This window comes from Lacerta agilis, chromosome 16 (genome assembly GCF_009819535.1).
Source record: "Lacerta agilis isolate rLacAgi1 chromosome 16, rLacAgi1.pri, whole genome shotgun sequence".
NCBI classification, from domain to species: Eukaryota; Metazoa; Chordata; class Lepidosauria; order Squamata; family Lacertidae; genus Lacerta; species Lacerta agilis.
Genome location: NC_046327.1, coordinates 34,031,838 through 34,046,861, shown reverse-complemented (window position 1 = coordinate 34,046,861; position 15,024 = coordinate 34,031,838). Strand labels below are relative to the sequence as shown.

Genomic DNA, 15,024 nt, shown 5'->3' with positions numbered 1-15,024 from the left:
CGATATCACCACAGCTGCATGTTCCTTACATTTTTAAGCATCCTTTGTTTATAGGAGTCAAGACACACACATATCCATTACAGTCTTTTCCAATATTTTATATTTAGGAATTGCTGGTTTCCACTGGCATACATAGCCCCTGATTCAGAATACCTTTAGATCCCCACAACAATATTTTTGTCTAAAGGCCTGAAGAGGTTACTGGGGTGCACATAATCTGGGTTCCATTCTCCCTAGCAGCTTCTGAGATGTTGCATGGGATCTTGAGGCGCAGCGGATTGTATGGTGAATTCACAATGCGCTGGCAAAATTCCTAAGGACTGAACCTGGCTGACCATCCTTGAAATAGGAAGCCCTTGGCAGGAGCAGAGAATACTGCAAACATTTTACAAAGGGAAAGCAAACTGGAATTAGCAGGTTGCAGTGAGGACAGAGCAGAAGGGTATAAATTCCAGTATCTAGAAAACATGGCCTGGAAATGCCAGAATAGGGATCCCTGGGTGCCACGATTCAAGTTTGGGACAAAAACTCTTTGGTGAGAGAACCCAAGCAGAGATTTAAAATTACAAAATACGCAGCAAAGTTAAGCATGGAAATATATCCTATTGGACCTTTAAAATATGCCCTTCTAAGTTCCTTCCAAAGTTTCCCTCTTCCTCTAGAATAGAAAAAGACCACACATTTGGTAAGTTAAAAATAGTTTACTTACAAACTCTCCAAAGGTCAGAGTCATGTGCTTTTCCATGCATCAGTCAGAAAAGTTGCACGGACAGTAAAACTTGGCTTAGTTACCAAGTGATGAAAGTTCCAAAAATAATTGATAGAAGAACTCAAGAGTGCTTGAGCTTCTATGGTAGACAGTGGTGGGACGAAGTCTTGATTACCTAGTCCCAAGGTAAGCTAAGCCTGGGTCTTACCCCCTTTATGCATTAATAAGACTTACGCATGTTAGTTATATGAGGCTGGTTATCCCACAGTTCTCACAGAAGGAAGTTAACCCTTTCTGCCCTGTTTCTGACATGAACTTTAGCAGGGGGAATTACCGTATGTGGAAGCTTGTCTTTAATAAAGCTCTGCTCTGAATAAATGTTGGTGGATTCAGTGGTCCAGATAGGTGACTTTAATGGTCTTATTTTGGGAGGGTGAAAGATAGCAATGTTTCTTTACTTACCCCAACATGGAGTAACCTAGATTTGCCGTGTCTGGGAATTCTCCTCATTTTGCTGATCGGGGGCTGGGACCTCTGCCCAAAGTCCTGCCCTGTTCATGCCGCATACCCGTGTTTCTCCTAAAATAAGACACCGTCTTATATTTTTTCCCCCTCAACAAAACACAGTATGGCTTATTTTCAGGGGATGTCTTATTTTAACCGCATCGCATCGGTACGCTGCATAGCCACGCCTCTCCAGGCTGTTTTAATGGGAGGTGCTGCGTCACTATGGCTTATTTTCAGGGTATGGCTTATTTTCGGGGAACGGCTTATATTTCGCAAATGCATAGAAATCCTGCTATGGCTTATTTTATGGCTATGTCTTATTTTAGGAGAAACAGGGTAGTGAATTATAGAAGTCAGTGAGTTAGTGTCACAAGTGGGAGGGTTGTTCTCTCCCCCCCCCCCATTTTGGACTTGGGGCTGCCAGTTTCATGGTTTTAGCCACAGGGTATCACAGTCAGCAGAATTTACCAATCATTATCCATGATGAAAGTATGGCAGGCAGGTGTCACTAATGGGACACAATCCACTTCTGCCTGTTGCTTTGGATTTCCCACCGACCACAGGCACCAAAATATCTCTGCGAGCTGGGGAGGAAGCTGCTGCTCAGACCTGCTAGCGGAAGAGGCAGCCGGGAGCTCTTTCCATAGCACTTTAAAGCAGATGAGCTTTGTGATTCTTTTTGTACTGCGGCTGGGTTCAAAGTTTGCCCTTGCACCATTCTCTCTCTCTCCACATGTGTGAAAAAGACCACGCTCATCATGCTTTGGTACTATAGACAAACACTTGGCAACTGTCGGGCTTGTTGCATATTTCTGTTGCATCTGTACAGGTGTCCTAGTAGTTATATGGAGACCCGACTATACAGTGACTGCAGAAGTCAATGCACGGTACAAAAAGAAAAACAGCTTCTGAATAAGATCTCTCTCTATGCAACTGAATATACATTTTATACGAACACATGTCTAATTCTGCCTTGATCTTGCCTGTGAAATAGCACTTCATGCATGCACACGTTTGCCGTGCTTGCTTGCTTCCGCATGGCATATGATTGTCCATGCCAAGGAATGCATTAAGACTGGAGCAGCCAACATGGGGCCTGCCAGATGTTGCTGTACTACTACAGCTTTCATCATACCAAACCATTGGCCATCTGACTGGCGCTGATGGGACTTGGAGTCCAACAACCTCTGAAGGATTCTATGTTCAGATGTTGGAAAGGTAAAGGGACCCCTGACCATTAGGTCCAGTTGCGGACAACTCTGGGGTTGCGGCGCTCATCTCGCTTTACTGGCCGAGGGAGCTGGCGTACAGCTTCCGGGTCATGTGGCTAGCATGACTAAGCCGCTTCTGGCAAACCAGAGCAGCACACGGAAACGCCATTTACCTTCCCACCACGGCAGTACCTATTTATCTACTTGCACTTTGACATGCTTTCGAACTCCGAAGTTGGCAGCAGCAGGGACTGAGCAACGGGAGCTCACCCCATCGCGGGGATTCGAACCGCCGACCTTCTGATCCGCATGCCCTAGGCTCTGTGGTTTAACCCACAGTGCCACCCACGTCCCTTCAGATGTTGGTAGCATATGCTATTATTTTTATTATAATAATTATATTTGGGCAATTCCCCCACCCCACCTTTTAAGGTCCAACCCTCACAAGGTGGCTTACAAATTAAAATGTTGCAACAATACAACATGCAACAAACAAATTCTTAAGACAATTCGTAAGATACAATCCTTGTATTCTTACCTTCCTTCAGTGACCACAGCGCAGAATGTTCGCCTCTTCTTGTTGTTTTTATCCTCATAATAAAGATCTGCATGAAAGATAGGCAAAACTGAGATTGGCTGGACCAAGGTCTCAAATGTGGGACAGCGAATGCTGACCACAAGCAAGCTGGATAGATTCACAGTGTAAGAATAATGCAATGGTAAACCCCACAAGGATTGGGCATGTTGCTGCTGTTGATTCTCCCGTTCCTTTGGATTTGAGTTCTTCTGTTACTGACATGCACCTATCAAATCTGTCTTGCACACTGTCCTTCATAGCAGAGGAAGGAACTATTTGAAAGTAAGCTTACCACTTGATGGATCTGAAACACCCTCCCTGACCCGCTGCAGCCAGACTCGGCTCTTGATTTTTTATTTTTTGGCTTTCTTCCATTTCCTAGGACCCTTCTGAATTTGCATGTATTGAAATAAAGCACTGCGGTCAAGCAAGCAGTGAATTTCAGGGGGAGTTTCCATTTCCTTTGCCTCGGTAATGGATATCCAGTTGCAGAGACGTGTGTTTGTGTGTGTGTGTACACATACCGGAAGAGCTGTTCTCTCATCTTTAACCGAAACCAAAACAGGCTGGAAGCACAATAAAGAGGAACTCCAACCCCTTTCCTTCTGGGAGGGTCTGATGGACGTGCTCTTTACCGTCTTGAAGTTCTAGCTTCTCCTTGGTTGTGCTGGGGGAGACCCTGCCATCCCTGCCTCCTCATGCCCCAGCCCGAGTCTTGGTTGCAGAGTAGTGAGTCAGCCCCTTACTACTCTGTGCTGCGTTTCTCAACTTGATTGCACCAACATCCTCTGAAACGACTCTGGGCGGGACAAGGGAAAGAGGCTGCTTGACTTCTGCAGGTATCTGGGTTGGGACAGCAGGAAACCCAGACCTCCTCCTCCCCAGCAACAGGGAGGGCGACCTGTGTCCACATGGCATGCACCATAAACTGCGTAACCACCACATCATGGCTCTGCCCAGCCTCCATGTATCCATCCAAAGGTTAGTTGGGCTGTGAGTTATCTGTGCTACGGTTGGCAGGGGGAACTCCACTGGGCAATGATTTTGCACTTGTTCGGTATGTGTGTTGTGGTTGTTTTGTGCCTTCCTCTCTGGCCATTCTGCTCCTGCACTGCGCTGAGCTAAGCCATGGTTTGGTTTCGTGTGACATGTGAACCAGGCCAGTATCTCATGTCTGTTGGTGGGTTGACCAACTCGGACTGGGAGGGCTATAGACCTGTGTAATGGTATGCCAGAAGGAGCAACAGTGACTGAAGGGACTTGGAAAGCTTGGATACCAAGGAATTGGTGGATCAGAATTGATGAGAGGAAGTTCTTAGTTTTTGAAAGGGCTACAGGTTGGCAAACTTGTTTGGCCCTCCAGATGTTGCTGGACTACAACTCCCATCAGCCCCAGCAAGCATGGCCAGTGTGATCAGGAATGATGGGAGTTGTGGCTCAGCAACATCAGGAGGGCCAAAGGTTCCTGCTGTAGCTGCAGGTGGCATTTTTGCATTGTGGCCTGGCCATGGTCATTCTATTTTGCCATGGTCATTCCACAACAGCTTTCAAGTCACATGGGTTTCTCGCACTGGGCAGGATGAGGGTACTGTTTAACCTCTGCACAGTTATTTGCTAATGCAAACATCTCCACTTACTTAAGGGGAGACAGTCCAAACCAGAGTTTCCCAAACTTGGGTCCCCAGCTGTTTTTGGACTACAGTTCCCATCATCCCTTACCACAGGTTATGCTAGCTGGGGATGATGGGAGTTGTAGTCCATAATCAGCTGGAGCCCCAAGTTTGGGAAACCCTGGTCTAAACTGAATTGTAGTAGATTTAGTAGCTCAAGTAAACAGTGGTGTACTGACCACTAGGGGGAGATACAAGCAGTGGTTAAGAAATGAGGAAGGAAGAGAGACAGTCAAAGCTGTACTTGTTTATGCTGTGTGTTGGCTGAAAGGCCCAGTTTTTCATCAAGGAACTCAAGAGTCCTGTACTGAGAAATCTAAAATTCAGTAGCCTCAAAGCCAGGAAAGCGAGTCAATAAAACTGGTGCAGTTCTTACTCTTGTAGAAGCATGCTCAGCTGCTGTGCCAAACCCGGTATTTGAGGTTTCGCAGAGTAAGGTTTGGGGCAAAACTAAGCTTTATGTGATAGTGAGAGGCACTGTAGGGCAGTGCAAATAGAGGTGACATGGGAAGGAGGTGGCCATATGGGAAATGGAAGCCATTGTATATGTGACTTGGAAGCAGTTGCCTGCTTGCTTTGAAAAGTATATTTCCACTGAGGGCCAGCAGCTTGCTTTTTAATTTTTATTAAAAAGTAAGTGAAGATTCTAAGGATCTAAAACTAGGCTGGCATTGTGGCACAGTCTGTGACAGTCAACTGCTTACTCATTCCACATGGGTGTAGCGGGGGGGGGGGCAATTCCCCCCATCAAGTAAATAAATAAAAATACTTAACTAACTGCCAAATCGCATCACAGATAGTTAGGTTCTTCCCACCTCCCAAAAAAAGGTCCTGTCCCCCCCCAAAAAAAAATCCTGGCTGCACCCCTGTCACTCCATTAGATGAACAAAGTGGCCAAAAGAGGGAAATGAGGAATGGAATTGTTTTCCACTGCAAGTTTGGCTTGCACAGTGCTCTAGAAGGCTGTCAAGCTTGTATCTGACTTGCTTACATATAGCATTTGGGCATGAACTGCTCTTCCAGTGGAATTTACCTGTAAGTGTTCGTGGTGCTCCTCACGAGTAAAAAGGCAGAGACTCAGGGTCTGTATATTTACAGCAGTTTATTACCATATAAATTCCATGACCCTCTTAGTCACTCTCAGATCCCGGAAGTGGCGCTTTGCCAGGAGAGAAATCTGGGGACCCCAAGTCTCCTCCTTTCCTCCTTCCGTTTCAGCCCCCTGCGTAATTGGGGCGACGGGACTACCAGCTCCCCCACCATTCCTGAACTGCTTATTGGGTGTTCGGACCCCGCAGCATCCAACGGCGGTGCTGCGTACTCTCAGCATCAGAGGTCCCTCCCTCCACTACGCTGGGTCTCCGCTGCCTCCAGATGTTCCCCTGACATCCCTCAAGGTGGCTTACAAGATTAAAAAAAAAAAAAACATTTACAGTGGTGCCCCGCTAGACGAAAATAATTCGTTCTGTGAAAATTTTCGTCTAGCGGGTTTTTCGTCTTGCGGAGCGGCAATGACAGCCGCGCTCCGCAAAACGGAAAAAAAAAAAGACGAAAATTTTTCGTCTTGCGAGGCAGCCCCATAGACTTTTTCGTCTTGCGGGGTAGCCTTCCGCTAGACGAATGCCTTCGTCTAGCGAGTTTTTCGTCTTGCGAGGCATTCGTCTAGCGGGGTACCACTGTATAGATATGAAACAATTTGCACAGTTGCCATATAAATGGCAAAACAGCCATGTCCCAATGAAATCACTTAAAAGTGTTAACAGTCAGATGCCCATCCTGAGTGTTGCATAGGCTTGCAGCTACCGATGGAAGGACTTGTCAGTCTCATTTTTCGAATCTTAAATTCAGTTTTCCACATTTCTGCAGAAATTTGCTATTTATTTATTTTTAAAAACCCTCATAAAAATTCTTTAGCATTTTTGTATGTACTTCTGATTTTTGCATGCACTTTTGTTGGAGAACTGCATTGCAAAATTTGGATAAATGTGACTTTCGAAGGGTAGCTGTGTTTTGGTTCACATTTTGTTTCAGAAAGTGAGAGTTTGATAGACTCCTCTTTAAATGCCCACTGAATCACCCAGCCCTACTTGCAGCCTTGCTGTGAAGTTGCTTGGTGGACTTCCATGGGGAGGCAAGTTCTTGAAAACAAACACCACTGCCCAAAAGGCTCGAGCTGATATTGCTCTATGGACAGAAGGAAGACTGAGCAGAGCAGCTGGGCACAGCCAAGTCTGGAAATTCCATAGCCCAAAAATTGAAAATGAGCTAGGTCCCAACCAAAGAAGAGTGGCAACTTAAGTTGACAGAATATGCGCAGCTTGCAGACTTAGCATATAGAATAAGAGAACAGGAAGAACATACGTTTAGAGAAGATTGGAAAACATTTATTGAATATATGTGTACAGCTGAAAACACTGGCAGCATTAAGATAAATTCAACAGTGTAAATAAATTATGATGGATGTAATAATGGAATAATGAATGGTATAGTTTCTCTAAAATATGCAGGGATTTGTGATATGTAAAATGAACCATGAAAATAGAAGAAGGGAAGTCATTAATATTTTAAGGATGTAAAAAAAGAGTATTTTAAATTGTAAAACAAAAAATTTAATAAAAAATTATATGCAAGTCTGGAAATTCTTTCCACCTTACAATAACAGAGATCTCCCTTTGGCAGCTGCAGGAGATAAGATTGTGTGTCTTTTGCATATTTGCATATCAAGCAGGCCATTTTCTGTTCTTCCTTGACATATTTCCTTTTCTCCTCTTGCAGTTTCGAGGTGGAGAATGGCCCGTCACCTGGGCGCAGCCCGCTGGATCCCCAGGCCAGCCCAGGTCTGGTGCTTCACCCCAGCTTTCCACAGAGCCAGAGGCGTGAGTCCTTCCTGTACCGCTCGGACAGCGACTATGACATGTCTCCAAAGACCATGTCACGCAACTCGTCCATCGCCAGTGAAGCGTGAGTTCTCCTCTGTTCTTGGGAGGGCTGCGGGCCCAAAAGCAGGCATATTCTCACCCTAAAGAGACAAACTGAAGAGGGGCTGTGGCTTAGTGACAGAGCCCGTGCTTTGCATGCAAACAGCCCCAGGCTCAGTCTCTTGGCATCTTCAGGTAGGGTTTACCTAATCGGAAACCTTGGAGAGCCACTGCCAGTCAGTGTAGAATGCACTGAATGGATAGATCAAAAGCAGCTTCTTATCTTCCTGCTTGTAACCCTGTGTGGCAGCAGCACAGTTAGCAGCAGGGTCTCCAGGCAGGGCTGGGGGTGTCTGAAATCCTGCTGCCAGTCAGGGTAGACATTGCTGATCTAGGTCTCCCAGTATCCTGACCCTGTACAAGACTAGGTTCCAAGTTGTCACGTGCTTAGGCCTGAGTGCAAGCAAGTGCCTTTGCAGCAGGAGGGCTGAAAGCTCCCAGACATGTTGAACAGTAAAGGGCCCTTTGTCATATGGAAGATTTGCCTGTTGCAGCTCAGGGTCCTCCTGCCCTTCACCTCCAGGGTAATGGCTTAACTGCTGAGCTGAAGATACTGCAACCAAATCCTGTCTGCACACCTGTGCAGGATTTATGACTGGTAGGATAAAAGAAACAAGAGTGGCCAAGTTTTAAACTACCCAGTTTTCTAAAATGGTGATGGGCTGGTTGTAATGTCCAGAATATAGATTAGAATCTCATTAACAAGCCCGGACACTGAGGTCCAGCTCCGAGGGCCTTCTGGCGGTTCCCTCACTACGAGAAGCCAAGTTACAGGGAACCAGGCAGAGGGCCTTCTCGGTAGTGGCACCCGCCCTGTGGAACGCCCTCCCACCAGATGTCAAAGAGAAAAACAACTACCAGACCTTTAGAAGGCATCTGAAGGCAGCCCTGTTTAGGGAGGCTTTTAATGTTTAATAGATTATTGTATTTTAATGTTCTGTTGGAAGCTGCCCAGAGTGGCTGGGGAAACCCAGCCAGATGGGCGGGGTATAAACAAACAAACAAACAAACAAACAAACAAATATATTATTATTATTGTTATTATTATTATTATTATTATTATTATTATTATTATTATTATTATTATCCATCTTCATTAAAAGTACATGGCTTCCTCTACTCGGCAAAAAGATCCCTCATTTGCTATACATTATCTAAGCCTTCTGCCAGGGAGAGTTTTGGAGTGTGGGGTTTGAGTTTTGCTGTGCTCTGTCATCCCTTCCCCACAAGTCATCTGTACTCGTGTTGTTTTTATCCTTCACAGACATACTGAAGACCTGATAGTGACACCATTTGCCCAGGTATGTCCCAGGTCCCTGTGCGTGCTTAGGTGAGGAAAGTCGGCTTGTCACAGTTGTGTGCTCTGAAAAATTCCTGCCACAATAACTTATTTAGGGTCCCCAAATCAAAAAGTAGCTTAAGCTTTGAAGCTTTAATTTTTCAGGCTGAAGGTTAAGCACAAACAAAACAAAAATAAAGCAGGAAGGGGTGATGCTCAACAATATCTTTTTCGCCCCCTTTTTCTTGTTTGTTTCTTTGTTTAACATCCAGCTTGCTGAGGGGGTTCTAGTGAATTCAGATTCTTGCATGCTGATTCGTACTTTGTAGTTCATTGAGCTTTGTTAATTTCCTTAAAAGTGTAAGAACATACAATACTTTATTGTTGCAATGTTTAGCAGTGCTTTTTTTTAAAGACTTCACTATGAAGTTTTTACAGTAAGTGCCGCACTTTAAACATCTGGTGGGGAAAGGGTGCAGGTACTGCATACCGCTGAGTACCCCCAGAAAAAAAGCACGCTGAGATTAGCACATATTTTCTTTCCCGCACAAATACAGAAGCAAAGAGTATGACTTATGGTGTAAGTGGGGCGGGATGTAAATTTTATTTTACCTACTTCTGAAAGCTTTTAAACATGCCAAACGTACTGAGTTGCAAATACGCAGCCTAATATTGCGTGCCCCACCTGCTGCGTGCAGATGTTTAAGCCCTCATCTCTTCAACTGAGACCAAATCAAACCAGACACTGGGGCTGGGGTAGTGGGTGCTACTCTCTCAATTTTGTATCTCTCTCTGGTCCACCTATGGAGATGATGAATAGGAAATAAAGCAGCAAGACCAAGTTTTCTTTTCTCCTTGTCATATTCTCTTATCTGCCATGCAAATAGTTAAAAAAAGTTCTTCATAATTTGAAGAAATCCTTTTGCCACACGTCTCGGTACAAGGAGACATTCACCTTTCTGTTTGGGTACAGAGAGCCTACCAGCCCACATTTTTAGCCTCTGGTACTTCCTGGTGAGAGTCAGCCTCAGTTTTGTACAGTACTTCATCGCACCCCCTTGTTGTTCTGGGATCTTCTCTTGGCTGCAAAGAGCAGCTTCATAGCCCTAATCCTCTGTGCCCATTGGCTTCCTATAGGTCCTGGCAAGCTTGAGGAGTGTACGTAATAATTTCTCCATCCTGGCAAATGTTCCTACGCCAACATCCAACAAGTAAGTGTGTGCCAGTTCTGGGATGTTCAAGAAACACCTAAATGTGCAATTTTAGTTCTCGTTTGGTGCATCAGGCCAGATGGCACTTGCTGTGCTCAGCTGGATCTTTTCTCTTCCACCACCAACCTACTTCCAAAGATTGCGCCTAGTTCGCTCAGTCCCCTTGTGGAGGGACTACAGAAAAAGAGGGAAACGCTGTGTTGCATCCAAACATTACAGCCGACTGCACCCTGCAATGAGATTATGCATTGAGAAAGGGCAAGTTAAAATATTTTAAATGAAATCTATAGGTTCAGAGGCTGTGTTCCCCTCAATGCCATATGCTGGAAGAGACGGGACAGCAAAGTTTGGGAGGAGGTGAGAACTGCTTCCCACCAAGTCTGGTTTAGTGTTAAATCAGCTTCTGGCTATTCCTGGAGTTTTTAACTCTGAAATGCCTTTACCCCCAGGAACTCAACTTTTATTTTGCGGTGGGGTATACCTTCTTGGTGCCCCAGTCCAGCCCTTGTAGTTGATGCCCTTGTGTTCCTTACGAGCTGGAGCCTGAGCAGATGCTGTAATTCCAAATAAGTCTCTGTTTGTATTTCTTTTCCCTTGCTTGCCTCTCCTCCCTTCCTCCCAGAACTACTGTAGGAGTTTAATTAATGCCAGAGGCAGAGTCCAGAGTCATAGAGTGTAAACCAAGAATGAAAGCCAGGCACATTCAGACATGCACAATGCATGCAAACTAATATAACTAAGCACATACCATCTGCCCAGCTGCTAAGGGAACACCTACATTACCAATGTATTTGTAGTCAGTTTTATGGCAATTGATACTTCAGTTATTCTCCTGGTACAGCAGGCTAAGCTGTATCTTCCTCCTAGCTGGCATGCAGTTAAACTAAAGAGATAGGAGGCCTTGGTCCCTCAGAGATCAACTGAGATCAGGTTGCTGCTCCCTTCACACCCCCACTTAAAACCACTCACATTTCCATCTCAGTGGGATGGGATGGATTTTGGGTCCTACAGTATCTCCCAAGTTCATTTGCTGCCTGCAAACTTGCAGAAGTGATGTCTCAAGTGGCCAGGGGGGTGGGGTGGGGGGACACGTGCCAGAAAGAGTGGTGCCTAAGCCTGATCGTCTATCTTTTCTCTCTTCTGTCCCCCTTAGGAGGTCTCCCATGGGCAGCCAGCCAACTGTTTGCAGAGCCACGCTCTCAGGTAATGAGATGCTTAGTGTCTAGTACCAAGAGGGTTCGGGTTCTGGAGGAGCAAACAAGGGAACATACACAGAGTCAGCCTCATAGGCCTGGCATCAAGTTTTGGGATCCATGTAAATTTCAGTGGATTCCTGCTCCCTCTCCAAGATCTGCAGCATGCACGATGTATCATATAAATCACCCCTCAAAGGTCCACAGGCAGGCAGTGAAAACAGAAAATCTATCAGGCCCCTGGTGAGCTCTGATAGATGACTGGCAGGCCATAGTTTTGGAGACCTTTGGGGCCTTCGATTATTTAAAAGAAAATAATAAGAAAGAAGAAAACCTCTCTGGGACTGTGCTGCCTGCCCTGAATATCCTAATATCCTATGCCTGCCCTCGATATCCCTTGGCAACGTGTTTCCTAAGCTATCTGCAGGTGAGGCAAGAGGAACAGAGCTGGCCAAGGGTGAACTTCATGCTTCTCCATCACTTAAACCTGACTGGCTGTTTTCTTACCCCACTTCTCTTGCAGAAGAAACATACCAGCAGATGGCCAAAGAGACCTTGGAAGAGCTAGACTGGTGCCTTGACCAGCTGGAGACCATTCAGACGTACCGCTCTGTTAGTGAGATGGCATCCAACAAGGTAGGGCTCAGAGCTTGCTTGGCTTGTTCTATGGCTGTTACCCTGGCTTCCAGAATGGTGCCAGCATCTCCCTTTGCTGCAGCGTGGAGGGCCCTTGTTCTGTGTTTCCATTGGTCAGCCATGCCCACTTGCACAATACTCCATTCCATTCCCCCTCCCACATGGTTTTCAGTTTCCCTCCCCACTGCAACAGTCAGCCAGAATTTCAAGCCCACTGAGCATGCTCAGTCCTCGCCGGGCTGTTTTGATGCCCCTTGAAGGTTTCCCCCCCCCCCCTGAAAAAAACACAAAAGTTGTACTTCTGCAATCTTTGGAGTCACCCCATGCCTGCTGAAACCTTCTTCCTCTGTGGTTATGTGGTTCTCTTTTAGCTACTTAAGAATTGGCACCTAGAGAACTGAGATGATGCGCTCTTTTCTCTGCCCTAGCTCATAACACTCACATCCATCTCTGTAGGCATAAAATAGGTGATGCCTTCCCCCCCCCCCTGTTGCTTTTGGTTGCTGCAACGCTTTAGGGGCCTGGCTGCCCTGGGGGCCAGGATCTGCATGCTCTCAGCCCTGTGTCTTTATGGGACTGCATTTGGGAACAAAAAGGGCAAAACTCTTGGGTCAAATTGGCACCCGCAGTTGATCTAGTTGAGCACAATTCATACTGCCTGGGGGCAGATTAAGAGCAGGTCTGTCCCAGGAAAGCCCCCTCCAGAAATTTCTCTGAGGACTATGATATTTTTTTTAAAAAAGAAATCCACTGAAATAATTGCATTCTTTAGGCCAAATCAGACATGTGGCAAACACACACACACACACAACACCCCTCCCTACCTGTCTTGGTTCTTAAATTGCAATGTAATAAATTTCAGTCTTATTTATTAAGATGTTCATACAGTATCTGTACTGTACAGGGCAGTGTACAAACGATAAAGCTATAGCTGTGGATGGAGAGAGATGGAATCATACATTAGCAGCTCTTGCCATGCAAAAAGGTTTCTGCCTCTGGTTTGTGCATGGCATAGATATTTGTTTCCTGGGCCACAATAACTATTATGCTGCTCCTGCTATTTGAGTCTTTGCTGAGTAGGGCAGATGTGGTTTTAAAGACGGTTGTGAAGTGCTACATCAAAGTGGGTTGCGAAGTGTCTCGTGGCAGGAGCCGGGAGACTCTCACTTGGGGGAGAGCTAAGGGGACTTGCAGGGCAGGGAAATGTGAAGTGGAGAGCTGCTTCGCTGAGAAATGGACAGATGCTGATTTGCAGGATACACCCTAAAGGAGAAACGTGGTCGTTTCTAGATACAAACAGATGAATCCAGATGAGTGAGCTCATGGTCTGGTGTGTGTGTGTTTAGTTGTGTGTTTACTTTATGTTTCGAAATAATCGGCCTGTGAATCCCCACTGCAGTTGGTGTACTCTCCCTTTTAGCTATATCTCGTATTGTCTTTTGTGAAACTCTGGATTATGTACACAGAATTCCCAGGGAGTCTCTCATCTAAGCATTAACAAAACCCACCTGTTTAGCTACAGCAAATCCACTATGTCATGCGCCTTTTATATCTTCCCAAAGGTCTGTTCTCCCCAAGGCCCCACTCCCTTTCTCTTTGCCACTTCCTGTCTTAAGAAGTTTGTGCTTGCAATTGAACAATCTGAAATTAATTGCGAAAAGGGCGGAACCAGATGCCAAACGCATGTGGGGTGTGAGAGATGGGGGACACAAGAACAGCATATATCTGCGTTTCTCTCCCCAACCCCACTGGATCTGGTGGCTCCTTAATGTGTCTGTGGGGGGGGGGGTTGTAGCATTGGGGATTAGCGTTAAAAGCTTCTCCTGCATCACCAATGTCCCATCATCAGAGCAGTCTCATTTCTCATTCATTCATACCTTCTTCCCTCGTGGAGCCCCTGGCAGCATGTGTGTTGCCCCTAGTCAGCCACCCACCCAAGCAATGACTGGACCAAGGCCTGCTGAGGTTCTTCAAGTTGGTGATCTCATGTGCCTTCAGACTGTTGCCCTGGGACTGAAGTGTGCAGTCATGCAGTAATTAGCAAAATAAAAACCTTATGAGATCCTAATAGCAGATCACTCAAGTCAGGTGTGGTTTGGCCCAAGAGTCCACAGTTTACCCTATTGTGCAGCAGGCTTCAGCATGGACTTCTGAAGAGTCTCCAGCTGGCTGCTTGACACAGAATTTCAGCTTTCCAGCAATGCTGCTTCTTTTGTAAGAAAATGAGCTAGAGGAGCATTTGTGGTGTTGTAGCTGCTGCTGCTTCTTTGTTTTGTTTTAAAGTTAGAAGTTAAATAGGTCAACACAGAAGGTGCCTGCTGGAATCTTCTTGGGAGGAAAAGTTCCAGTCTCGGAACTGCAGACTGGAGCTCCCTCCGCTGACTCTGAATACCAGTTGCTAGCCATCACAAGTGGGAAGAGTGGAAGTCCTGCCTGCAGGCTTCCGATAGGCAACTGGCCAGCTACTGCGAGAGAGGATGCTGAACTAGATCCAGCAAATTCTTTTATTCTTAACAAGAGAGTAGCAGTGCACTCATGTCCTGTTTGTAGGCTAGACTAGATGGGTATTTGGCTTGATCCAGCAGGGCTCATCTTATAGCAGACATGTTCAATTGGTCAGCTGTGATCGACAGGTAGATCCCCTGGTGATCCTGGTAGATCGCGGGAGCCGACATTCTGATCCGCAAGCCCTAGACTCTGTGGTTTAACCCACAGCGCCCCTCATGTATACCATGGTGCAATTGCTTGGGGCAGCAAAAATGTTTGGAATGGCCATGCTTCAGGAAGTAAACCTCCATAGGTTTCATGTCCTCCTTCCACAGAGAGATGCATGCCTCCTGTGCTTAAGTGAACCAGCATTTATTCTAGCTGGTATGTTTATGTTGAAAATGAATCACAGTCTTCTCACCTAAAGCTCTGGATACCTTATAAGAGGTTGTTTTCCCCTGAAAAGAGAAGAAGAGTTTGGATTTGATATCCCGCTTTATCACTACCCGAAGGAGTCTCAAAGCGGCTAATGTTCTCCTTTCCCCTCCTCCCCCACAACAAACACT

At 45.9% G+C, this 15,024-nt stretch overlaps 1 protein-coding gene across 1 annotated transcript in view; it reads left to right on the top strand.

Annotated features, from left to right (window-relative positions):
- Nucleotides 1-15,024, top strand: part of PDE4A (phosphodiesterase 4A) — a 266,902-nt gene that overhangs the window by 200,928 nt on the left and 50,950 nt on the right. The window contains 5 exon segments of the mRNA XM_033173528.1: nucleotides 7,450-7,635; nucleotides 8,917-8,953; nucleotides 10,069-10,142; nucleotides 11,296-11,345; nucleotides 11,859-11,971. Coding sequence (XP_033029419.1) covers nucleotides 7,450-7,635; nucleotides 8,917-8,953; nucleotides 10,069-10,142; nucleotides 11,296-11,345; nucleotides 11,859-11,971 — 460 coding nt within the window.